This window comes from Lissotriton vulgaris, chromosome 2_2, assembly GCF_964263255.1.
Source record: "Lissotriton vulgaris chromosome 2_2, aLisVul1.2, whole genome shotgun sequence".
NCBI lineage: Eukaryota > Metazoa > Chordata > Amphibia > Caudata > Salamandridae > Lissotriton > Lissotriton vulgaris.
Genome location: NC_141688.1, coordinates 86,867,063 through 86,894,649, shown reverse-complemented (window position 1 = coordinate 86,894,649; position 27,587 = coordinate 86,867,063). Strand labels below are relative to the sequence as shown.

The window sequence follows — 27,587 nt, the reverse complement described above, 5'->3', positions numbered from 1 at the left end:
CACGAACCATGGAGAAAGAGAGCCCTCCGGGACCCACAATCTCAGCCACTTCTCCAGGTAGTCTACCATGTGGCCCCGCTCCACTCCCTCCGGGAAGCCCACCAAGCGGAGATTGTTGCACCGGGACCGGTTTTCTGCGTCCTTTGCCCGGCAATGCAATTCCTGAGTGCGTGACTGGAGATTTTCCACCTGCCCCTTGAGTTGTTGGTCATCGTCCTCAATGGTGGATATTCGGGTGTCCGTCTCCTTGATCCGGCCGCGGCGTTTCGGAGGTCCTGCCGGATGAGTCATGTCCACATTCACCTCCGCAATGTTGCCTTCATCCGAGGTTTGTGAGGCATGGATGGCTTGTAAGATAGTGGACAAGTACGCAGATGGTGGAGGCTCTTGTTCCGCTGCACCCCTGGTCGCCCTCCCATCCGAAGTGGTGAAACTATCCATTTTTGTTTGGGTGGCAGAAGTCTTTGCCGACCTATCCGTTCTGCCCATGGTGGCACCCCAAGGAGCCGCAGGCGGACCCCGTAGAAGGGGACCGGCAGATCTCTTCAGATAGGCCGAGGTCAGGCCCGGGGAGCAATCAGCGCAAAGATGCGGCCCGGACTGATTCACTGCAGCCTGATGGGTGCGGCCGAGTCCGCTACTCTGGACAAGATGGCCTTTCAGGAGCGAGGGAGGGAGTCGGGGGGAGGGGAGGGAAGGAGAGAGTCTAGGACCAGGGCCGTGAGTGGGCCCCCACCTACCAGGGCCACAGCGCACCCTGCCAGGGCAATAGTAGGAGAATCCACAGGTAGCTTCACCCCCTCTTGGCCAGCAGTCCAGCAGGCGATGGTGCGGGGAAGGGGGTGATCCAAACTCCAGCCCAACGGGAGAGACACAGCAGCAGAAGAGGCGCAGGGTGGGGTGGAGCCCCCGGCAGAGGCTCTCACACAGCCGGGCGCTGCTCGAAGCACGCGGCCGAAAGCCCTTATTGTCGGGTCAACAGTCGCTGACGTGTCTTGGTGGAACCAGGATGTATGACAAGGCCAGGGAGGGCCCCCGCCCGCACCCGCTCCAACACAGTGCCCCAAAAGAGGCAGTCCGGAGTCCCATCATGGACCACTTACTTCTCAATTGATGCGGCCCGGGATCTTCTCTGGGCGCCCCTGGCCCAGGGACCGCCACGGGGCCCGGGCTGTCTCCCCAAGATGTCTGCAATATCCGGGTGGTGAGGGGGCTCAAACGTCACCCAGCCCGATGTGGGGGCGTAGAGTCCAAACCAAGAGCAGGACCACACGGGGCCGGCCCCCACCCCCAGCGGCTTCCCGACTGAGCGGAGGGCCCCCCCTTAAGCAACTGTCCCAGAACCCCACCCCAGGCTCTTCAGAGGTTCCCCCGGTGCAGGCGTGATGCACGCCTCGGACTTCCGCTGCGGCAGCCGATGTCGTGGCCGTGCCGCCGGGAGGCCCGGGGCACAGGCAAATCCACGCCCCCAAAGCGCCTCACACCGCCAAAGCGCCTCACACCGCCAGTGCCGATGGGGGGAGACGAGGAGGCAGGGAGAGAGGGGTCACCCGGGTCCGGCAACCACTCTACAGCAAGATTCACGGCCGAGCAGCCTCCCGCTCACACAGAGGACCAGACTCAGGGCACCCCGAGGATGGCAGACGCTGAGATCAACAGACTGGAGCCGCCATTTTGTCTGCGGGGCACGGTGGGCCGGCTCACAGCAGCAGGATAATGCGATGAAGTCTCTGCATTCCTGGGGGCACAGCCAGGGCTATTGCGTCAGTTGATTAGCAGGTTTCAAGGCTGGATGGCTCGTATAAGAATGAGGATTACAAGCGGATGGCGGATGGGTCCAGGAGCACTCTCAAAGTGCGTCCACCATCTTGGCTCTGCAAGCCACGCCCCCCCAGGCAACAGCTTTTAATAAATGGAAAATAGGCCATGGCCTACAGGGACACAGATGCCAGTCTCACTATGGCAACAGAGAACCTTGTGTCTCCTGACCGGATCATACTTGGACAGGTGTTCCAAGTGACCAATGCTAGCAGTGTTAGGACTGACCATTCCTTGGCAGTTGTGAATCTCAGCTGAGGGGTGGGCAGGTGGTAACTGGACCTAAGAAGGTTGTGGTATCTTCGAACCTACCTGTAGATTGTTTGCTGGGCAATGATTTGGAAACTTCGGCCTGGGCTGATGTAGAATTCAGGACTCGTGCAGAAATGTTGGGTATCTCCACAAATGTTTGCTTTCACCAGGGCTCAGGCTAAAAAGCTTACCACTAAACAGGCCCTGTGTAGGAGTAGTAGAAGGAGTAGGAAGAGTAAGGCTTTGACCTCCTCACAGACTCACAGTGAAGATCAGTCTCTAGAGGGAAATTATCTTAGCCCCTGTGAAGGTACTGCCTCAAAGAAACTTGGACCTGAACAAGCTGAGTTATTGGGGGTAGTGGGCCCATCATGGGCATATTTGAGTTTGGAGCAGCAGCACTGCCCCTCTCTTGAACCCCTCAGACAGCAAGCTGCTGCTGAAGCCACAGAGAATATCCGTGGGTCCCATAGGATCAACTAGGAAGATGGACTCCTTTACTCAGAGGGTAGAGAACCCAAGCCTGGTGCCACCAAGAGGTTGGTCATCCCCCAGAAGTTGAGAGGTTTTCTACTTACACTAGCACATGATATTCCTCTGGCAGGACACTTCGAGCAAAGTAAGACTTGGGACAGGCTTGTTCTTAACTTTCACTGGCCCCATATATCTGAGGACACAAAGGAGTTGTATCGCTCCTGTGCAACTTACCATGCCAATGTTCAGTCAGGTGGCATCACAAAAGCCCTCTTAATTTCACTTCCAGTGGTTGAAGTTTCCTTTGAGAGGGTTGGGATTGACACTGTTTGTCCCCTATTAACCCTCCTACTGCATCAGGGCACAGTTATATCCTAGTGGTGGTGAATAATGCCACTAGGTACCCAGAAGCTATTCCCCTTAGAACCACTACAGCGCCTGTAGAGGCATGGGCCCTCTTTGGAATCTTTTCCAGAGTGGGCTTCCCTAAGGAGGTTCTAGCTGACAGAGGTAGCCACTTCATGTCAAGTTACATAACTGCAATGTGGAAAGAGTGTGGAGAGAATTGCAAATTCACCACACCCTACCATCCTCAATACAATGGCATTGTTGATAGGTTCAACAAGACCCTAAAGGGTATGGTCGTGGATCTCCCAGAAAAGCTCAGGGAAAATGGGATGTCCTACTACCCTGCCTTCTCTTTGCCTACAGAGAGGTTCCTCAGAAGGGGGTTGGCCACAGCCCTTTTGTACTTCTGTTTGGACATCCACTTAGGGGTCCCTTGTGTCTGGTGAAGGAGGCATGGGAGTTGCCTCTCAAACCTCCCAAACAGGACATAGTGGACTATGTACTTGGCCTGCGTTCTCGCATGGCTGAGTACATGAAGAAGGCCAGCAAAAACCTGGAGGCCAGCCAAGAACTTCCAAAAGCTTGGCATGACCAAAAGGCTGTCCTGATTGTTTACCAGCCAGGTCAGAAGGTGTAGGTGTTGGAGCCTGTGGCCCCAGCAGCTCTCCAAGACAAATGTAGTGGACCTCACACCATATTTGAGCAATAAGGTGAGGACCTAGGCACTCCTAGTCCCCATAGGGTACTTCATGTGAACAGGCTAAAGCCTGTTCTTGACAGGGCTGACATGAGCTTGCTCATGGCAACTGATGAGGGACAGGAAGAAGAGAGACACCCTCTCCCTGATCTCCTCTCTGAGAACCCTGATGATGGATCAGTAGGTGTAGTGGCCTTGGCAGGCAGCCTCACTGATGAACAGCAGCTTGACTGTAGATAAGTCCTCAATCAATTCAGGCATTTATTTTCCCTGACTCTCGGTCAAACCACCTGGTGTACCCATGAAGTGTACACAGGTGAGAGTCTACCTGTCAAGAATGACATCTACAGGCAGCCTGACCATGTTAGAGATTGCATCAGGACAGAGGTCCAAAAGATGCTGGAGTTGGGAGTAATTGAACCCTCAGATAGCCCTTGGGCTAGTTCAGTCGTCCTAGTACCCAAACCTCACACCAATGGTGGGAAAAGAGAAATTAGGTTTTGTGTAGACTACAGATGTCTCAATTGAGTAATTAGGACTGATGCTCATCCAATTACCAGGGCAAATGAAATGATTGATACTTTGGCCTCAGCCAAGTTTGTGAGTACATTTGACCTGACTGCTGCCAAATCAGACTTGCTGAAGATGCCAAGCCACAAACAGCATAATCAACCCCTAGTGGGCATTATCAATTTATTGTAATGCCCTTTGGTTTGAAGAATGCACCTGCCACATTCCAGAGGTTGGTGAATAAAATTCTCACAGGTCTGGAAGCCTATAGCGCAGCATATCTAAATGATATAGCTGTCTTCAGCTCCACCTGGGAGGATCGCTTGGTCCAGCTCAAGAATATTCTGGAGGACCTGCAGAAAGCAGGCCTCACTATCAAGGCCACTAAGTGCCAGATAGGGCGCAGCAAGGTTGTGTATTTGGTAGGTGGAGGCTAAGTTCAACCACTACAGAGCAAAATCCAGGCCATCATGGAATGGATTGCTCCAACTACCAGTGAACGGTGTGGGAGATATGATTCCAACCACAGGAAGAGCCCGCCGTTAAGCTCTCCATGCTCTCGGTACCGGTCTTATAGACCCGGACAGCACAACATGGCTGCTGCCGACTAAAGACTCAATTCTGCCCTCCTGCTGCTGAGCCATGCTTGAGCTGAGAAAGGCAGAACAATAGGTATCCTGTCACAGAGAGGTGTGACCAACTCTCAGACAGGATTTAGTATATTGGGGAAGGTGGGTGCACTTGCCAGCGCCACTCAGTCTGCATGAGGAGCACATTTGGTGTCCCCTTGCATAGTCCAGTTCAACCAACTCTGGGAGCTGTTGGCTCCTGCTTTAGTGCGAACTGGACAAAGGACATGCGAGTAACCTCCCCACTGTCCAGACCCTTCCTTGGGAGGGTCCCCTGAATCGCCCCAACCCTTTCCATAGGGTACTTAAGGGCTTACTTGTGGGTGGGTCCCTAGATTCGTCGTGGGACACAATTCAATACAGACACCACTTCAACTTCTACCACCTGGTAAACTCTGGACTTCGCTGGACTTCGTTTGGGCTTGTCTTCGTCCCCATTTCAGTCTGCTGTATCGTCTGTGCCCGAGTCACTTCTCTGCATCTGCAGTCACCACAACTAAGCTGACTGGTCTGCTGAGCCTGAGCTCCTATGGACTCTGAAAGGTTCAACAACAAAGGTGGTGGTTCTCCACAGCACTTGAGGCCTGCTCTGCCATCTCACCAAGTTTGAGGCTACTATCCCTCGTGGGAGCTGCAGGAACCGTACCCCTTTGCACTGTGTCAACTTGCCCTTGCAAAGGCTTGTTGGCTTCTTTCCATCAAGATCTTCGGGCTCTAAGTCGCCCCAACCTTGAGCATCGCCAGTGACCAGAATCTTCATCCACACCGCATCGTTAGCATCGTGACCTGCATCTTTTAGAGAACTGCTTGAGGTCCTCTTGCGACTCCAGTGCCTCCGGCCTGTGGGTCCTGTTGTGCGTTATCTTTGATTCTTTTGGGCTAGCTTGATTGCTCGGGCCTGCCCTGACTCCCCTTCTTGTGGTAAGTCCCCTGGTCCAGACACTGCACCTTCTTCGACATCCACGTTGTTTGCAATCCAAGGCATATTGGTGCTTCCGATGGACATGGACCCCTCAGCTCTCGACAATCGATATGGGGCAGCTCTTGGTCTTCCTCAAGATCGCCTAGTCCTGGAGGGAGGAGCCAAGCGAGCATCCGAAATGGCCGCATAGTCGCTCGGCTCCGTGAACCCTTTCGCCCCACACGTATATCCTGTCGTTTATCCTGAGCTACGGAGGCATACTTTAGTAGGAGAAGAATAACGAACACTTACCGTCTGCTCTTGAGGCTCCTGCGTGCGGTAGGCCCTGAGAACTGTCCCCGACTGCTCTGCGGCCCACGTGGTGAAAAGGCCGGGGCGTTGACCTGGGCGTGCATCCGGCCGCGACTGCAACAGCAACGGCAGCAGGTGGCGGTTAGGAGCCAGCCTGAGGGTGCCGTCGATTTGAAGGGCCGCTGAAAGCGGCGAAGGCCCGGTCCACTTGACGGTGACCCTTGAGGGGCAATGTGGCGAAGCAAGGCCAGAGGGGGCGCATGACTCCTGCCCCCTCCCCAAACTCTTTGCCCGGGCATAACCAAGGATTGCCCCCGATATTGGCGGGCGACTCCCGGGGTGCGGCAGGGATTTTAGCCTTTTGGTGACTCTCCTTCGGGCGGCAAGATCGAGGGCCCTCCTCCGCCTATCTATTCTTTTTCTTTCCTTTCTCTTCTATATTTCGGGTCTCTATTAGGGCGACAGGCACGCTGTGGGGGGGGGGGGGGTAGGCCATGGCCTTCTGCGGGTGTGCAGGGTTGGGGGTTGGGGGGTGGGTGTTTGTTCGGTATTTGTTTCTATGGCCCTTAGGTCTTTCTTCTCTTTTTAGTGTCGTCGTCGCTCATGGTCTCTGCAATCTGTTTAGTTTTGAGGGGTGGGGTTTAAACTCGCTACGTGCTGGGATTGTGCCTGCATTTCTCCTGTTCTGAATATCCTACCCCCGATATTTCCTTCGTATCTGTACTGTTTGTAGATATCCTGATTCGTGTGCAGTATTGTAGGACTGTGTGCGACTGTGAGACACCCTTTTTAGTTCCTTATTTTGAAAATGAACCTCTCAAATCCTGATTCAGGTTTGTGCACCGGATTACAAGATCTGTCCTGGTATTTTTATGACCCCGGATTTCGAACTGCTATAACTTTCATATTGCTTGCTGTACTCTTGCTCTGTTTAGCGGCCGGCCGGGCTGGTTGTAGGCCCATACTTGTAAATGCTTGTACTACTAATAAAGGTTCACCAAAAAAAAAAAAAAATCGCCTAGTCCTCACAGCTGCTGAGTCAAGGTCACCGTCAACGGCTCCTAGTCACTCACCGTGGGTGATTCTTTGGGGGCCCGGCACTTCTACGTCCTCTAGACATTATCTTGACCAGAGTCATGGTTCTTATGCCACTTTCTTAATCTATGGTTTTGTCACCCCTGGGTTCCACTGTATATTCTGTGCGATTTACGTGATTTCTAGCAAAGTATTCTGTGCAGTGTGTAGATCTCCAGGTAGGAGATATCTAAACGTTTTAGAGTATTATATAATAAATACATATTTTTATAATGTTTTTGTGTGATTAATTTTCATTTAATCTATACCTATAAGATTGTATTCTGGTAAAAACAAACTGCTTTACACTCCTTCTGGACAAAGACTGATGGCTGCTCAACACAGCTACCACTTAGGGAGTGTTCTGTGGTTGTCTAAGACCTCCTAAATCACCATAAGGGTTGACTGGACTGGTTCAGTGTGTCCACTTAGATAAGTGTCCATCATATACCATGCCAGCTTCTCGCACTGCCCCTTCTTCTCTGGCATGTTGCTGCTTTCTCTCTTTTTGATGTTTTTCCTGTATTTCTCGTCCTCCATCTTTCCAGTCTGCATATTTTTCCTACCTTCGCTTTGATATTGAAAACTAAGTGCAGGTCCCCAAAAATAAGTGGCCCTCACCGACAACCACTGGCTCTTATTAAGCACTGATAAGAATAATGACATTTGCAAACAAATAGTGTTCTGGGATCTCTTAACCTTTATGAATTTAGGGGGAATAGGATTACTGTATCAGAATTATGTCACTTTTCCTTCAAGAGTATTAAGTTTGCTGCACTATTCAAAACTGGCTTTTATAGCATGACCATCCAGCTTCAGGCCTTCGATCTGCTCTCACTTGAACACAGGAAAGCTAACGGATAAATCCAAAAGAATAGTTGGGAGACTAATTAGCCCAGACAATGTATAATGAAATCAGTTCCTCAGGAGAAAAGATGTCATATATCCCGAACATTCCCTGTATTTATTTTCTAGTTTAGGCTGGCGCAATGGACCTTTATTTATAGATATCATCAAATTATCAGTGATGATGTATCATATCAAATGCATGTATTTGGGCTATTAAAAGTATGTCATGTAGCATGAGTGCAGTTTTTCATCAAAGGATCTCACAGTTTAGTTAGTGATCATGTTCTGATTTTATTAGTTCTCTGAAGCTCTCTTCTAGCTAAGTGACATTAAACAACTACATATCTGAAAGAGACAGTTAGTTATAGATTCCTTGCAGTGGAATTACCCCCAGGTGTCAGACTGGATCCGGATAAAAAAGATTTTTAGCTGTACTCCTGCGCCTCGGTGGGTGGTGTTGGTCAACTCCGCGTCCGTCGTCGGGGACGTGGTCGCTGGGATGACATCACGATGCCTACTTAGATGCCGCCCCTACGAGCTGACGTCCGTTCTTTATTTTTCTGCGCCAACCTACCCCTTAGTCATTTTTTGACTAAACTTTTCAACGAATTGCCGACTTCTTTTTTCGAGTCTTCTACTCCTGGTACTTGAGGGATGTCTCAACACCGGACCGAATTCAAGCCTTGCGATGGTGGTAACAAGCTGATGTCTGTGACAGACTCGCACCTCATGTGCCTTTGGTGTCTGGTGCGCGACCATGACCCAAAGTCGTGCTCCAACTGCGGGGCCATGAATCCAAAGTCTTTGCGGGAGCAGTCCCGAAAGCTCTTTGAGGCCCGGCGCAGTAAGTCTTCCAGGTACTCGGGTAAGTCCGAGTACAAGTAGAAGGCGAAGAAGCTTCAGCGCTCTTCGCTTTCTCCCTGTCAGTCGGCTGATGCGCCTCTTGGGCTGATACTCCCACACCATCTGGGACGCGTTTGCGCAAGTGCTGCCTCAGTGCCCGGAGGAGGCCCAGGCCTTTCTCTCCAAGGCAGTGGCGGTTAGGAGAGCCAAATTCACAAAAAGATGTGGACTGGATATCACGGACTCACTACGCAGAACGATTGCCACGTCGGTAGCCCTTGGGCACTACGCCTGGTTGAGGACATCTGGCCTTTCTGCAGATGTCCAGTCTACCTTGACGGACATGCCCTTTGATTACCGTCGTCTTTTTTGGCGCAAAGCAGACTTTGTGCTGGAGAACTTTGAAGATTCTCGGGCTACGGCCAGATCTTTGGGCCCTGCTGCGCCTTACCGACCACTCTGGTCTGCTTTTCGTCCCTTTGGGGGCTACAGAAGGGACACTCAGCCACGTCTGGCACAGCCTAGCCACCGGTACATGCAAGCTGCCCAGCCTTTGCGCGGCCACAGACGTGTGACCCAGTGACCTTGCGGGTCAGAGAGCCAGCGGGCGGGCCAGTCCACCCTTCCCCCCCTGCTGCAGCCTCCAAACCTTCCTAGTCAAACCTTTCAGGGCCATTAGCTTCCAGTGGGCGGCAGGATTCGCATCTCCTCACCCACTGGCAATTCATCACATCCGACAGGTGGGTTTTGCAAATAGTCTGAAGGGGCTACTGCCTCCCCTTCAAGACTACCCCCTCCCTCTGTACCACCGTCTTTAGATTGCATGTTGGAGGATCATTTGGCGCTTCTCCGCCAGGAAGTTTCATTTCTCTTGGCCAAGGTAGCTATCAAGGCGGGTCCCTGGGCCTGAAGTAGGTTGTGGCTGCTACGCTACTTTCTGGTGCCCAAGAAGGACAAAGGCCTGCGTCCTGTCCTGAACCTCAGGGCCCTCAACCGATTACTTCGAAAGGAGATGTTCAGAATGCTCACGTTGGCTCTGGCCCTGTCTGCCATCGACCCTGGAGACTGGATGGCAGCGCTGGATTTGCGGGACGCCTATTTCTACATCCCCGTCCTGCCTGCCCACAGACACTATCTGCGGTTCACAGTAGGCCACAAGCATTTTCAGTTAACCGTGCTCCCCCTTGGCCTTACCAGTGCCCCTCAAGTGTTCACGAAGATGATGACGGTGGTCTATGCTCATCTGCGCACATCAGGGGTTCCAGTCTACTCCTGTCTCGATGACTGGCTGTTAGACAGGCTCGCCCCATGCCGTCGTTCCCCCACCTCCAGACTACGGCGGACCACCTGCATTCACTGGGTTCACTATCAGCGTGCCAAAGTCACACCTGACTTCCTCTCAGACGCTCGCTTTAATCGGAGCTGTCCTGGACACAGTGCAGTTTCGGGCCTATCCTCCCGAACAGTGAGTCCGGGATATTCGGGCTATGATACTGATGTTTCAGCCTCGATCCCGGATTTCGGTGAGACTGTCCCTGAGACTGTTGGGCCTCATGGCCTCCTGCATCCTGTTTGTGGATCATGCCAAATGTCATATGGGGGCTCTGTAGTGGAACCTGAAGTTCCAGTGGGCTCCGCATCAGCGGAATCTTTCCGACTACGTCCAGATCTCGGAGGGAACTGCGCAACAACTGCCGGGTGGCTAACGAACCAAGCTGGGTCCGAGGTAGATCCCTCTCCCTTGCCTAACTAGTTCTCACAGTAGTGACAGATGCGTAGCTCCTGGGATGCGGCGGCCATCTGGGATAGGCGGAGTACAGATGTGTCTGGGCTCCATATCAACCAGCTGCAGCTAAGGGCGAACAGGCTAGCACTGAAGGCATTGCTTCTCTCTCACAAGGGGAAAGTGGCACAGGTGTTCACAGACAACACCACTGCCATGTGGTACTGCAACAAACAGGGCGGGGTGGGGTGGGGTCGAGGACCCAGTGTCAAGAAGCTCTTCGCCTTTAGACATGGCTGGAACAGCAGGGCATGACCCTGGTGGTTGAACACCTGACAGGCTTTCTGAACGCCAGGGCGGACAAACTCAGTCGTCAGTGCCTGGTGGATCACGAATGGCGACTTCACTCGGAGGTGGTGCAAGGTCTCCTTCAGAGGTGGGAAGAGCCTTGGTTAGATCTGTTCACTACCAAAGAGAACGCGGAATGTCAGCAATTCTGCGCGATGGAGTTTCCAAGGTGGCCCTCGCTCAGCAATGCTTTTCGATGCAGGTGGAACTGCAGCCTCCTGTACTCCTTTCTACCTGTACCACTTCTGCCCAGAGTGCTGAAGGTCAAGCGCGTCCGGTCCCAAGTTACTCTTGTGGCTCCAGACTGGGCACGAAGAGTCTGGTACCCAGAACTCCTGAGCTTGGCCATCGATCCTCCACTCATACTGCTCCTTTACGAGGATCCTCTGTTACAGCAGCAGGGGACGGTTCTTCACCCAAACCTGTCCAACCTCCACCTCCTTGCTTGGAGATTGAGCAGCAAAAGTTGATAACTTTTGACCTCCCACCCGAAGTCTGTAATGTCATCTTGCCAGCCAGGCGCCCCTCCACTAAAACAGTATAGGCCTGTAGATGGAACAAGCTTGTGGCATGGTATACAGCAAAGGCTGTGGATCCCATTTCTGCCCCTCTTTTAGAGGTTCTCTTGTACATACATTTTTGTCCCAGCAGGGCTCTGCTCTGGGCACTCTTAAAGGTTATCTTGCAGCTATCTCTGCCTTCTTTTGGCTTCCCGATCAACCTTCCTTGTTCAAGTCCCCTATTGTAAATAGATTTTCTTAAGGGCATTACTCACCTCTTTCTCCATCTCCTTTTATAATGCCCCAGTGTGACTTGAATCTTGTTCTTATCTTATGTGTGCTCCCTTCGAGCCCCTCCACAACTGCTCTCTCAGGCTCCTAACTCTGAAAACTGCCTTCTTTGTTGCTATCACCTCTGATATCAGATTGAGTGAGTTTCAATCTCTATCTTCTGAGCCCCCTTTCTTCTCTGCATTCGGGCAAAGTGGTGCTTAGGACAAGGCCCTCGTTCCTTCCTAAAGTGGTTACACCATTCCACATAGGACCCTCACTCTCTTTGCCCACCTTTTTCCCATCTCCTCACCCGTCTAAGGAAGAGGAGAGACACCACTGTCTGGACCCTAAACGTGCACTGTCTTTCTACCTCGACTGCACAAAAGTTTTGCTGGTGGATGATCTACTCTTCGATGGTTATGTAGGTACCAAGAAAGGCCGGTCTGTTCAAAAGCGTGCCATCTCTCAATGGGTTATCATTTGTAATCAAATCTGTTATTCTTTAACGACAAAGGAACTTCCAGTGAGGCTATGTGCTCATTCCACCAGAGCTACGGCATCAACCGCTGCGTTAGCACGTGGAGGCCCTCTTCTTGATACCTGCCAGGCAGCCACATGGGCATCCTTGCACACTTTCATCAGACATTACTTCCTGGACAGTGAAGTCCGAAGGCCCGGGACGGCTGTTTTTCCCACTCAGTCCTTAGTTCGTAGACCCTCCTCTGGGGTTGGTATTGTTGAGGTATCTATTCTAAGGTAAGAAATCTATAACTGTCTCTTTCAGAGGAACAGGTTACTTACCTTCGATAACTATGTATCTGTAAGAAACGTATGTTAGTTATAAAGTCCTTACCGCCCCACCCATCCTCCCCGCTCTGCGAACTGACTTCTAGGGATAGGGCCTACCTTACAGGGCCCTAGTTGGAGCTCACCAGTGGTCAGTGTCTTTCTTGGCCCTGCGCTTCTGGCATGGAAAGTCATGTCAGAACTGATGTCAGCGCAGAGGGGCGGCATCCAAGTAGGCACTGCAACGTCATCCCATCGACCACGACGCAGACTACGGACGCGGAGTCTACCGACTTCACCCACTGAAGCAAAGGGGTACTACTAAGAAAAATTATCCGGATCCAGTCTGATGCCTGGGGTAATTCTAAGGTAAGAAATCTATAACATAAGTCTCTTATAGATGCATAGTTACCAAAGGTAAGTAACTTGTTTTTTGGATCAATGAGGAGCTATGGTGCATTTAAAATGGGCTGTTTTCAATCAGTAAAACATCTCTCAAGCATATTTGTTTAAAGTGGTAATACTTTGGTTCCAAGCTCTGATATGTGTCACATTGGTTTGGATTGCAGCCATTTACATGTCTTGTGTTGGACCTTTGTAATTAACACCTTTCCAAGTTAAGTGATTGACATTATGGAGAGGAGCATCGATTTAAAGGGTTTCCTTTAGTCTTTCACTAGGTATGACACCAGTGCCGCCTTCCACTGTCTCCTATGGATTAGGCCATATTTAACAAGCACCATTACATGGTTTCTAAGCCTACTATAAATTAGTACATTTGTTTCCTGATACCTCTATACGAAGCACCGGAGATTAAAGACTTGTTTTAAGTCACAACAAATATTTCCTTCCAATAAGACAGACAATGCCTCCATGGGAACTAAACCAAGGTCTAATAAAGAGGGAGCCCCAATAACAACCCATTTGTAAGACTTAATTACGGCATCTTTCCTGGAAAACAGCTGCCTTGGTAATTATTACTTTAGCTTATGGGGTTATAGTGAAGTTGATTACTTATACTTCTAGATTATCTTTGTGGGACTCTTAACTAAAATTATACACAAGCCACTCTCCTCCCCTGTGTCCGCTTCAGAATGGTTGATGTCATATAGTTGGGATCCTTAAAGTACCCATAAAATTACCTAAAGCACTTGCCATTACAAGGCATAACAGAATATTGAAACATCTGGCTACCTCAAAGGTTTGTCATATTTCAGCTCTTTGGACCTACTGCTAGTCTGGCTTAAATCTTTGTTTTCCATTTAAAAAGATTTAGTAAAGCAAAGTAGTTTAGTTTGCTATATTTAAAGTTGAAATTTGAACTGTCCAATTTTTTTAAATAATAAAAACAATTGACGCTAAGCTAAAAAAAAGCCTTCAAATTGTCTGAAAAAGTCCTTCTGAAAAACCGAAATAGTATGTGTCGTAACGTGCCCTGGGATCCTGCACATGGTCAGAGCCAGACTGGCTACCGGGCGTTTTTTGCCTGGGTGGCAGGGTGGAGACCAGGTTCACTGCTGATTTTGTTGCTGGCAAGCTGCCGGCGCTTCTAAATTAACATTGCAAAAAAAAATGTTAAAGCATTCTTTTTAAAACATTTGTTTTGCATTGTTTATAAAGGAAAGCCCAGTAGGCAGTCCTGCTCTGCACATGGCTTCGTCTATTCAAGTTTTCCTCACTTCACTGAAGTTCCCGCAGTAAAAGAAATGTGGTTCTGAGTATTTATCTTTATTTCCTTTCATTCCAAACCAATAGCAAGTTCATCCACTAAGAGTTCATTTTCTGATAGGCATAGTGGTCAAACATAGCAGCAGTTTCTTCTGTTGAAGATAATGTAGTAGACTGATCGGTTCTGTAAACAGCAATATCAAGTACATGTACCATGGTCGGAATAGTGATACCTCTATATCACCAAAGTGACATTTCTGAATGAGCGATCAGCGGTGTGGGAATAATGGTCCATGTACGATGTGTTTTAAGAGAGTGTCAGAAGACTTGCCACCCTTCTGCATTCTGAGAAAGTCTTCTTACTTAGATATAGCGGTGAGCTTGGCTTATGCTGACAGAATAAGTTTGATCAAATTATCCCAGTAACTATCCAATCCATAACTTCCCAACGTATTGCTAAGACATGCAGTCAAATACCATCTCTGCATTGAAATATGGCATTTAGTGGAAAACTAAGAATGAATATTCAACCACAGTTTAGTCGTTCCATATATTTTGTTGACAATCAGCCATTTTATGCTATATTATCAAAAATATCACAATCTTGTTGGTCTTTTCACCTACCTCACAATAGTTAGAATGGTGTAAAACAAATCTTTTATAAAACCCTACCTGGACTATCACTCTAATTTGATGGCTGATCAACCTTTGAAGAAGGCTATGATCTTTAACTTTCTCGCACCTCTTCCTCTTGCGGTATCTCCTTACTGGCTCTAATCATGCTTAATGGTTTTACTACAGTGGAGTTATGTTGATTAAGAGACTGGGCTTTTGATACAGACTTCGGAAAGTTCATGACAATGATGAGCTCTTGTGCTGTTCTTAAGGCCAAATTTAAATCTGATTAGGAGTCATTCCGGCATGAGATACGGTTCCTTCTTAAGAGTGGTGGTGATTGTTACTTGATCACTAATATCTGTTGTTTGCTGGGAATTAGTGGCATGGCTCCCCACTGATGCTGAATCAAAACACGAGTTGGACTTAAACAGTGAATTCATCTACTCAATGATGCTCCATATGTGAAACCTGTAAAGGTGTCATAAATTAATATGTTGTTTGAAATGATTTAGTACTGTTTTCTTACTCAAGTTTTTTACCGCCTCACACTTATGGTAATTTAAGGGTAGATCCCAAAGTACCATGAAAAACTACGATGTGGTGGCCCATATAGCTTTTAATCTGTGGTCTAGAGCTGTGCTGCCCTGAGGGTTTTCTCATCCAGAATTATTAGACATTGCTGCAGGCACCAGGCTTGCATTGTTTAGATTGCCAAATCACATCAATAACCTGTTTTCTCCTTTGATACCCACCCCTCATCCTTTGCGTCTCACAGTTGTCATCCTTCAAACCCCTGTCTCTTGCATACCTCACCACTGTCCTCAACTCCTTCAGAGCCACCATCATGGAGAGGGCTTAACTTCATCCTTCAAGCCTCTCTCCGAAAAAGCTTTCTTACCCTGGTTGATGCGTCCCCATCTCAAGGCATGTACTCAGAAGCTCGCAGGACAAGCCAGAAGCTCCCACTCCTAAAGAAACCCATACGAAGATCCTGATGGCCTCGCAGATTACTGGCCCATTATACTCTTATCGTTCTTAATAAGATCCTCAACATAGTCTTTTCCATGTATCCTTTACTGCACAGACACCTTTACCCCACATGGTAAGATCAGGTACGGTGTGTGTGTGTGTGGAGATAAGTAGATAGATCTAGATAGAGCTATAGTTCATCGAAGAGAACCACGTCCTAGACCCCTCCCAATCGGTTTCCAAAGCAACCACAGCAGAGAGACCGCACTCCTCGCCGCCGCCATCATCCGTTCCTTCCTCGACCGGGGTGAAACCACAGCCCTTATCCTACTGGACCTCTCACCCGTCTTTGAATCAGTCTCCTAACGCTCCCTAATCTCAAGACTCCACGACGCCGGCATTGCGACAAGGCACTAGACTGGATCCACTCCTTCCTGACCGGCCGAACACAGTAAGTGAGACTACCCCTGTTACTCCCAGAACCTACAAAGATCAGCTGCAGAGTGCCCCAGGGCTTCTGCCTGAGCCCCACCCTCTTCAACATCTACATGACTCCCCTCATAGCCATCATCCGAAGCCACGGACTCAACATCATCTCCTACGCTGACGACACCCAGCTGATCATCTCCCTCACCAACAAACCCATAGCCAACAGAATCAACTTTCACAACGGAATGAAGGCAGTTGCTACCTGGATGCAAGACTGCTGCGTAAAGCTCAACTCGGACAACAGCGAAGTACTCATTCTGGGACCCACCCCTTGGACGGCTCCTGGTGGCACGCTGCACTCTCACCCCTAAGGACCACGCACGCAACTTTGGCATCCTACTAGACTCCTCACTGTCAATGAACTGCCAAATCAACATAGTATCTTCATCCTGATTCCACACGCTGTGATGGCTCCAAAACAGAATCCAGAAAGACGGTCACCCACGCACTCGTCACCGGTAGACTTTAATACAGCAATGCAATCTATGCCGATGTCACCCAGAAACAGCTCAGGAAACTACAGAATGTCTAAACCACCGCAGCCAGATTGGTCCACAACATGCCCTGCCCCAGCCACATGACACAACACCTCTTACAACTCCACTGGCTCCCTATCAACAAGATAATCATTTCAAGCTCCTCACACAAGCCTAGAAGGCTCTCCACGACACAGGGCCAGAATATCTGAACCACTGCCTCGCTTTCCACACAGCCGCCAAACAAATCCGATCCCCCCCAAATCGCCCTGGCCTCTGTCCCATGGATCCGCAAGACCAGAACCAGAGGACGCTCCCCCTCCTACTTCGCCGCCAAGAACTGGATCACCCTGCCCCTCCACCTTAGGCAGTCCACTTTGTTGGCCCAGTTCAGGTGGGACCTCAAGACCAGGCTCTTCGCCTAAAACCTCCACACCCAGACGGCTCAGCAGCCGTCCCCCACCTTGCCCATGTGCCTTGAGATCCTCATGGGTGAGTAGCCGCTCTTTACAAACTCCTGATTGATAGATATATATATATATATATAGATATATACCCAGTCAAAAGCGTCAGCCGGAACGCATCAGTAGTTTCATTTTAATTGTTTTATGTCATCAGAATATTTGGTGTTCACACAATAAAATAGAAATTTGCACAAACACCTCCTGGGTGCACAAAATCTATGCTGTGCTGCTGTGTTGGTAGTTAGGGAAGAGAACACTGTGAAGGAGTATTTAGATATAGAAATAAAATGGGTAAAAATATGTTAAATTAACATTTTATAGAGTGAGAGAGTGTGTTTTACTTACCTCACGTATAATTACCCTGCCTCATGATATTGCTGGACTTCTTAGCTGTCTTGACCCATCGACCATCACACCCTTATCCACAACTTGATGTATTTAATGGGTTTCACTGGCTCTCACCTTACCTGTGCAGTGAACTCCACCAGTTCATTCACATGGGCACCTACACACTTAAAAACATCTTCAAAAATATCTCTCTCACCTACAGAGTCCCCCGAAGTTGTCCCCTTTATAGAGACTCTTGCGACTCTAATCACAAATAACAGCATAAATATTCACCAATACACTGAAAACACACAACTCTAATTGTGCCCTCTGCTCTTGACCGCTCATGCCTCAAATACTCCCTCATCTGTTCCAGACCTAAATGTCCAGCATCTACCTGAAGCTCAATCCAACCAAAACAGAATTCAGCACATTGAAGGGAGCAAGCAACAACTAATACAAGTCTAGCTCAGTGACACAAACCTGGGTGGATTTGAACCCCAACTTTCACAAGATACTCTGGTTCACTCTTGACACAGACTTTATCCTCAAGGAATGTATCACCAAGGCAGCTTGGTACCAACTTTCTCTACGATGGAAAGTGAAACTATCCTTCCCAGAAAACAAATTGAGAACTGCTGTCCCATCCCTGTACTAGAAAGACCTTCAGCAGACAAGGAGTGTGGTAGAAGCAGACCGGTTTTACCATGAGTGTAGCTGTTTACTAATAGTGTCATGGGAGAAAATAGGTATGTCTTTAGGAGGATCCTTTATCACTAAAGGAGGAGTGGTTGAATTAGAGGGGTGTGCAGTCAGAATCCATGAAAAGTGTTTTATATGTGTATATGTGCCTAAAAGTATTCCTAGCACTAAAAAGAAGGGGTGTGTTCTGTTTGAGTTCCTTATCTGTCGCATCTGGTGGCGCAGTGGACTAATGCATCCACTGTAGGGGCCTGTGTTCGACCTCATGGTCACAGGTTCTAATCCCGGCAAGTCCACTCAACCTTTAATCCATCTGAGGTCGATAAAATTAGTACCATTGATAGGGGTAAAAATATACATCTGTAATTCAGCACCTTGAGACCCTTGGGTGATACGTGCGCTTTACAAATACACGTTATGTTATCACAAGGGGAACTTTTGAGTCCTTGTGAACTAAGCTTTGGAGGTGAAGTGAATATGCCAATCTTGCTTACTTATTTCATGGTCAATGCACACAATACTCTACCATACTATGCAACTTAACTACCTATAGTACAGATGTGTTGATGGGCAATCTCAGGGCGGTCAGATGTACAGAAATAAGTGAAAGAATGTGCCTGGGAGCGCCTAAAACACCAAGGCTGGTCATTCCTGAACACCAAATAAAGGTAGATGGAGAAAGTTATTTGAAGGATTTATGCGATCATGTGAATGCTTCCCCCACCCCTGTCCCCCCACGCTCTTGTGTAGCTAAAGTAGTTCGAGTTTTGCACCTACTTATGCCAGCTAATGCTTCCCATGTAAAGAACAAATGTGCACCCAAAGGGGGCATGTTAGATCAGAACGACAAATTAAAATGGAACCGGAGTACAAAGCAGAATTAATGAGCCACTGATCATCCAAAAGAGCATTATGAAAGAAAAGTGTTGATTGCCTTCCCGTAGGCGAGGTGCACTATTAACAGAACCTAGCATTCCCTTTAAGCTCCATGCTTTTCTTTTTTTTTTTGTAGAATTTTTCAACAAAATCTGATGTATGGAGCTTTGGAATATTGCTCTGGGAAATTTACTCTTTCGGACGTGTGCCTTACCCTCGAATTGTAAGTATGACAGACATTTTAAAATCATTTTATGATCTTTAACTATTTTGATTACTGTAGGAGAGTAAACATTGTGGCTGTAAAGTGCCTTCTACAGTTTGAGAGGTGTGTGCTAAGACTAGGAAGTCCTATTGGTTGCGAAAATAGTAAATGTTTGGATGAGTCCAATCTGCTTATGGGTGATATTCGGTTGATGTGGGAAGTAGGACATTTCTTCCTGCAAATATTCATTATCAAACGGCAGGTAAGGTTCCAGTCCAGAGAATTCTGTAGGTGAAAGATGGACATGACCATTGTTATGTTGACTAATGGAACTCCGGTGGAATCAGTCAAATTCGAGCTAGATAAACGTCGGTACATAACAAGAATAGATACAAGCCCTTCAAGAAGCTAGAGTGAACTTTGAGGATGGCCTGGCAAGTCATCCCTGCCACTGTTAGAAAAAAAAGGGAAGCTTTTAGGATGAACGAGTGAGAGACTGTGCCTTTTTGGTAGCTAGAGAGAGCTGTGACTGGTCAATATACAATTCTAATGGAAATAGATTAAAGCAATTGGAAAAAACACTATCTGAGAGGAGTAGCACTGAGTAGGAGATGCACATTGGCCCCATTGGTGGTAGAGGGAGCATAACCTATGACACATGAAAGCAACTCCCTCACTCAAAATCGGGGATGAGTAGAGTCCTGTTTAGGGGGAGAGAATAAATGCATGCCACCTGTCTTTTTTCAACGTCTATAGAGAGCTGAGCTTGAGACAGGAAGGAGTAAATTGTCCTTCCGTGCCTCTGATTTACAACTAAATATTTGCTGTTTCTTCTTTGACAGGGTTGCCCCACAAGAAGAGGGAAAAAGAACAAATTGAAATCTCTAGCATAGTCAATGTCATTTTTTAGTTTGCTGTCTTCCTGACTCTCAGCTAGGAGAGGTGAGGGTGGACTAACAAAAAGTATAGAGTTCTACAGGTGGGATATTTTAATCCACATACTTCCACTGTAGTGCATACATCTATCCAGTAAAGTGATAAAGCACTTCATTACCTTAGAAGTTGGCAGTGGCGAAGTCCTAATGATGAATCTGGAAGTGCAGTTGGGAGTGGTCAGTACTGAGTAATCCTGACAAAGTGGGGAATCTTAAATTATTTACAAACTTCCAGTTGGAACCAATTTAGTGCCTATGATGGTCAGGCACTGATTCTGTTTTTGAAATCAAATCAAGCACTATTCTGTGTGCTTTGGCAGTTCTGTTCTGGGATGGACACAGTTGTATAGGTAGAATGTTTAGGCGATACAGTGGCTTGAAACAACAGCTCCTAGGGTGGGAGATTGGCATCTCTCTTATTTGTTAGAAAATTCTGGGGATTGTTTGAGATATCGCTTAGTTTGTGTTTAAAGAGTTGTGAAAGTGAATGGGTTGGAAGCAGAATTCTAGGGTCAAGTTTACCAGAAAAGAGACGCGCATCTACAATGTAGGATGAATCAAGGTGGTCTTTTCCATCACTATGTATATGTGTGTATGTGGATAGATGATAGTGTTAGAAGCATGCATGTTATCGAAGCATGCATGTTATTGAAAATCCTTATTAAGATTGATATACCCCATTGCTACTGCTAGAAGTAAAAGGTTTACGGGATATTGATTAGCCTTGATGTTCCTTTTATTTCCATATCTTAGCCCCTAAAGGATGTGGTGCCAAGGGTGGAGAAAGGGTACAAGATGGAGTCCCCTGATGGTTGCCCCCACGTGGTGTATGAGGTCATGAAGCAGTGCTGGAATTTGGATCCCCACACGCGACCTACCTTCAGAAAACTGCGGGAACAGCTAGAACATATCAAAGCCAAGGAGTTGTACCAGTGATTCGGGTCCAGAAGGCCCTTCCTTCAGATACTTTCCCCCTCTCCATCAGACCTTGCAATCCTCACTGGTGAGGGAAGAAAAGAGACGATGGGACTTGAAAGTAATAGACTTAAGAGATACCTGGGCGTAAAAAGAGCTCTGGCATTGATGCAAAAGGACTCTTAGGAAAACAAGCATATTGAACTGCACATATCTAAAGATTCCCTGATCGCCTCCCTCGTTGTCCTGGCATTTCTTCATTGGCTTGCCCTTCCCAGCCTCTGCCTTAAACCTTACATATCCTGCAGTACCTTGACCTGTAACACTTCCAGATCTACCACATTATAATTCGCCCCTCGCTTTTGGCTGCAGCATTGAGAATGTATATTCCCTACATACCTAGCCCTTTCTACTGCTCCGCTGATGGAACAGGCATCTAGAGAAATTACATTACAAGTGCATTGTAGGCGAAAGCTACTTTCATATCTTTCTCAGTGAGAAAGGGAGACGGCAAAAAAATGGGAGTCCTTCAAGCACCAACATATTTGTTTTATTCATTAGAGAGCCTAGTATTCACCATCTCCTACTTTGTAGGGTTTCCATTGTTAAAAGGACATTTCTCTGGCAAACCTGGAAAAGAATATCTAAACAAGCACCTTTGTTTCCCTTTGTCATGGCTGAGAGTCGGAGAGATTTGTGGCTGCTTTCCTACTGGCAGTTCTTAGCTTTGTATGAACATAAAGGACCCCAGAAGTGGTATTGTTCTGCCTGGACTAAGTGCAAGCCAGCCACTATGGTATTTGTAAACAGCAAAGGCCGGCCCTTTGGTCATTATTGCTAGTATCAAAGTTGTTAATCCATTTTAATGGATTATTAGCAGCTTCAAACTATAATGCCATTATTAACATGTATTTTCTTTTACAGCGGAAGCCATAGTAGTATGGGCAGAGGAGTCTTTTGCTGTTTTGAAAACTAACCTTGTTATGTTCTACTTCAAACCTCTAAAATCTCCTTATCTTGATAGAAGGATCCAGGTCTCATCGACAGAGCTGTTTGCTGCCATTCAAGGAGTCTGAGATCAAATTGCTGCACCGCTAGAAAAGGCAAACTAGGGATACAGGGTGCAGAAACCTATTGGACAGGCGTGTGGAGTGGAAGGAACACTTGTGTGTCAGTACCAGTAATTGCAAAAGCATGTCACTGTTGATGTCCTGAAGAGGCACAGAGGTTCAGTCTTTAATTTGGGATGAATGAGGGAGGGTGAAAGAGTAGCCAAAGAATAACTATCCGGTGATAGAAATGTATTGTACACCTTTTAAATGTTCTTGATTTATACTCGAGGTGCATTTAAACCTATGAGAAAGAGCCCTTTGCAGAAATTGATCTTGAAAGAAAAATGATTAAACTAAAATCCATGGCTTGAGATTCTGATTTTTGTCAGGATAAATTCTTTCCTCCCTCATGTTTGCGGTATTCTTTTTTGGACACAGTTCCAATTTAAGTTTGACATTGCTTGATGTAAAAAGCTTCCCACACTGATAACAACTATGAATTAGGATTCTTCTCAATATTTCCTCCTTCATATTTTAAGTCCCATCCCTTCTGAACAGCATCTTTAAATCGAAAATATCTCCTACCTTTCAGTTTGCATGGAGTCCAAGGTTTGGCCTCTACTGTACATCAAAGCTTCTTAAATCAAGCTTTTGTTGGGTAGGTGTTGCATATTGTCCCTTGTGAGCACTTTGTCTTTCAGATCCTAGGGAACAGCACCTGCAGTCTGCACCCTTGTATGTTTTTGGGTGTGTTGCTGTGAAAGGTGCGTTGCAGCCGGTATAGGGTTAGATTTGTAAGACACCCAAGGAAATTAATCAAACTCCCCAGAAAGAATATTCTAACATTGTTAGCAGTTGTCTTGATGTGTGTTACCTGTTGGGGGGTGGTGAGAAGGAACGTGGTGAACACTATTGTATTCCTGTCGACCATTACTCCACATTACGGAGACTTGTCGCCCTCGCACCACTCAAATAGCCTTGCTAGGAATTGAATGCATGTTTTAATGATCATCATGTGTGCACACAGCCAGTAGGTTTCGTACAAGAGTAAACAAAGTTATTATGAGTTGGAGATAAAGTAGGGCATACAAAGTCACCTATGCTTTATACTTGGCATAAGTGCCTCGAAGAACTAGACATTTAATTTTGTTGCATGTAAGATTAGTTTGGCATTATCCTTCGTAGGAGCATGCTGTCTCCCATTCCTTTTGTGGCTGTCCTTTCACCCTTTACTCCCAAACTCTTTCCACCTTAACCCTCCCGCATTCGATTTTTCCTCTGCACCCATTGCTTCCCTCGCATGTTGTCATGCCAGTATCTTTTGTACTCTGCCTCTTTCATCACACCTTCGTGAACCATACATAATCAAGAAGAGGTGAAATGAGATCAGACTGGCACTCAGAAGAACATACGAGGTGACTAAAGTATTTTCTCCCATCAAGGCGCCCTTCCCAAAGGCAGAATGCGACCACCACAGGCGATCTAAATTTCGGTCCAAATGTGTTTTTGGGTTGTTTTTTTAACTTTTGGTTCTTTTGTCTTGTATTATTTTTTTTACTGTTTTTGTTAAAATCAAGGAAGAAATAATAATAATGGATGTTTTGGGTTTTACTGAAGTACGAATCATTTTTTTATTGTGAAAGAAAACGAAAAAACTACTGCAAAAATGTAAAAAAACAAATCCTCTTTTGAGGGACAAGTGTTTCTTTGTTGAAATGTTTGCATGCAGTCTGCAGCGACCTTCCCATTCCTACCTACTGCTTTCTATTTCCGTATATGCTGCCAGTGGTCAGAGTATATGTGTAATAAAACCATTCCATATGGGTCGTTGTCAGTTTTGCTTTTGTACCAGCATGTTGAAGATCACCTGGGTTTCACTGTCCTTCAATCTAATGTTGTGTTCAGAATACTGCAACTTGTGTTCCTCAAGTCTTTTGGTTTGATCCATACCTGGAAAGATTTGTGATCACACATTCCATAATCCAGAATGCCTTCGGAAACAGTCTCCATCATAGATTGTTTTTAACACCATCTGCGCTGTTTGTGCTTCATAAAGAAATGGCACAAAGAGGGAAAACTCTACATTTATTAGCAGAAAACTTTGCAGAATGTATAGTTAAAGGAGCATTGTTGAAAGACAAGAAAGAAGTTGTGAGTTTTCATCAGAAATGAATGCTTTGGTTTATTTGCTGCTTTACAGGTCACATGAGATTGACCTCAAGGGGGTGGGATATTGATGTCATTCATTGTATCATATACATTTTGGAAACTTAGATAGTCTTAGAGTTTGCAAGAAGAACATAACAAACCTAAATGTTACTTTTGTAAATTAGGCTCCTGATGGATGCTTTTACCTGAAGATTCCTCACCTGTATTACAACACCCAGGTATCCGACTGAATCAGGAAAACCTCAAAGCAACAAGGTCACCGGTAGAGGGTGCTATACTCAGTCAGCACCGGCAAGTGACGCCAGGTAGCCCCAGCGAGGCCCTAAAGACCCCTATCTGGCACATCGATGTCCGCTCCCTTTTTTCCACAACTTTAGCATGGAGTCAAATCCTTACTGTTTGCCTCTCCAAATTTAAATTAGAAAGTAGTACCCTGTCTCCTCCCAAAAAGTCTGGCCTTAAAATCCTGTAGGGACTGTGAGGGACAGATGTCCATAACAGACCCGCAAGACGTTAGTCTGCGGTGCTTGGGGTCTGACCATGACTTGAGACCTGATTGTCGTGCCTCAGCATGCATCCCAAGGCAATCAATGAGCAGGAGGCAAACTCTATGGCATGGGTTAAGCACGAACACCCATGCCCGAAGCATTTTCAGCACCGTTCCTGCTCTCCATCTTCATCTTTGGCCAAGAAGACAAGTAAGGATAAGAAGCATTCCAGACATAAGTCTCCTGGTCTATCTCCGTCTCCCACAGGACCTACATCCTCTGAACCAGAGCTTGTCAAATTGATGCCAATGGCTCCTCCACACAGCACTGCACTCTTCTGTGCTCCCGGCTTCGGACAGACCCCCATTCACAAGAGCCTTTGATGCCGGCACATCCATCTGTCCAGCCTCTGACGCCAACCTTGGCCTTTCTCGAGTTCCTGGCTCCGTGATCGAACCCGGGTGCATTCCTGAACAGAATATATTCCATCTTCTTTGAGGCCTCAAAGATATCCGGCGCAACGGCATGCCCAATGGTCCCGTCATGTCTTCCACATTTCTTGTCTTTTCAGCTGATGCCCTTCTGCACCGCTCCATCAGAACCGGTGCCTTTGCCACATTGCTTTGACTGGGCGCTCCACCTCTTGGCGCAGCAGCTGATGTCCTGGACCGCCCCACCCCTACTTCCACTGCTGCCTCTTCTGGCACGACAGCGCTTGTGCCACAGCTTGACATCAAGCCTCTGATTCAGTCCTGCAGAGAGAGTAGAAAGAGAGGTTGCTAGAAAGGGAGGTCTATAGAGCAACCCTCATTGAAATATTTTGTCTTCATTGTTGTGTTCCTGGCGATTCCACTTTCCTTTCTACGCACCGTTAGCCTGAGAGCTTAGGCATCCAAGTGTCCTATTCGGGGACTGGATCGAGAGATACCCTCTCAACAACCCCATTTGACAGGGAGTCCAAAAGTTTGGAGGTCTAGGGAAGATGGCCTTTTCTGCAGGGATATAGCCTTGAAAGTCCTTTAATGCCAGTTGCCTTCTCGCTAGCTACACCCACGCATTGTGGGACACGGACCACATAATTCTCATAAATGTTACAGCTGACATGAAAGAATGTTTTTAGGAGCTCGTCGTGGATGGACAGAATGCCTCCCGGCATAATATCAAGTCTGGACAGGACACCACAGATTCCGTCGCTAGAGCCATGGGTACCTCTGTGACAGTACAACCCCCCGCTTGGCCCAGGATATCCATAAATGTAGAACACTACAACACTGGTATTCAATATCCAAAAGAAATTCCTCATGCATGCACTCAATTAATATTTATGGATACATGTATCGAGAAACCACACAAGAAATAGCGCCAACCCATTCAAACTATTTCAAAATAACATTTATTTTTTGACTGGGTAAATAATTATTTTCAATAAATATAGGTTGCGCGCAAGAAGAGTGAAAAGGTAGGGAAATGGTGGTGGTGGGTAGTGAAAATGGAAATCATAGGAATAAGGATAGATACAATTGGATACTTTTAGTATCACTGGTAATCACAACCAGACAACAGAGACCTGTCCGATGTATAACATTCATTTACATGTACTCTGTAAATTTACAATGTGCACTCAATGCATATTCCAACTGTATATCTGATAGAAAGCAGGTACAGGTCTTGTAAAGATAGAGAGCGTCGACGTTTCGACTCGGCTGATGCGAGGAGGGAGATTGGAGCCTCAGCTGCGAGTCTTCATCATGACTGGGTATGGCAACCTATGATTGAGAATGCTTGGTTAGATGAGGCGCTATATGTGTGTGGTCAAGTTGAAAACCACTGACCTATCCCTGGTGCCATGCCTGGCTATTCAGGTAAATAATCCACGAATGAACCCACTGGCCCAATATCGCCAGGGGTACAGGTAACTCGGGTGTGCAGAGACTTCAACACCATGTGTAGGAAACATCTGTTAGTGTTGAGTATTATGAGACACACTTCCTAGAAAACTATGTAATACCGTGTGTCATTCTATAGGTGGATGACCATGATAAGTCATGACTAGGTGTAAAAGGGGCCATGGCTATTAAATCCTGGGGCTCTTTACTGTTTACATGCGGTTCACCAGCGCATTACACTAATCGGGGGCATTGATCATTATCCTCCTGCCCATACCCCCAAATTTATTAGCCATGGCCCCTTTTACACCTAGTCATGACTTATCATGGTCATCCACGTATAGAATGACACACGGTATTACATTGTTTTCTAGGAAGTGTTTCTCATAACACTCCTCACTAACGGATGTTTCCTACACATGGTGTTGAAGTCTCTGCACATCCGAGTTACCTGTACCCCTGGTCATCCAAGCATAGGCTGACACACGGTTTTACATTGTTTTCTAGGAAGTGTTTCTCATAACACTCATCACTAACGGATGTTTCCTACACATGGTGTTGAAGTCTCTGCACACACGAGTTACCTGTACCCCTGGCGATATTTAGCCAGTGGGTTCATTCGTGGATTATATACCGGAGTGCCAGGCCTTGCACCAGGAATAGGTCAGTGGTTTTCAACTTGACCTCTTAGCTTGACCACACACATATAGCGCCTCATCTAACCAAGCATTCTCAATCATAGGTTGCCATACCCAGTCCTGATGAAGACTCGCAACTGAGGCTCCAATCTCCCTCCTTGCAAGAGCTGAGTCGAAACGTCGACACTCTCCATCTTTACAGGACCTGTACCTGCTTTCTATCCGATATACCATTGGAATATGCATTAGGTGCACATTGTAAATTTACAGAGTACATTTAAATGAATGTTATACATCGGACAGGTCTCTGTTGTCTGGTTGTGATTACCAGTGATCCTAAAAGTATCTAATTGTATCTGTCCTTATTCGTATG

The 27,587-nt window shown here is 47.1% G+C and overlaps 1 protein-coding gene across 2 annotated transcripts in view; it reads left to right on the top strand.

Annotated features, from left to right (window-relative positions):
* Window positions 1-23,856, top strand: part of CSK (C-terminal Src kinase) — a 624,490-nt gene extending 600,634 nt beyond the window's left edge. For both annotated transcript variants that reach the window (XM_086959340.1, XM_086959339.1), the window contains 2 exons: window positions 19,063-19,149; window positions 20,820-23,856. In XM_086959340.1, coding sequence (XP_086815466.1) covers window positions 19,063-19,149; window positions 20,820-21,002 — 270 coding nt within the window. In that variant the 3' untranslated portion in view covers window positions 21,003-23,856. The remainder of the gene's footprint in view (window positions 1-19,062; window positions 19,150-20,819) is intronic.
* Window positions 23,857-27,587: the final 3,731 nt, after the last annotated feature.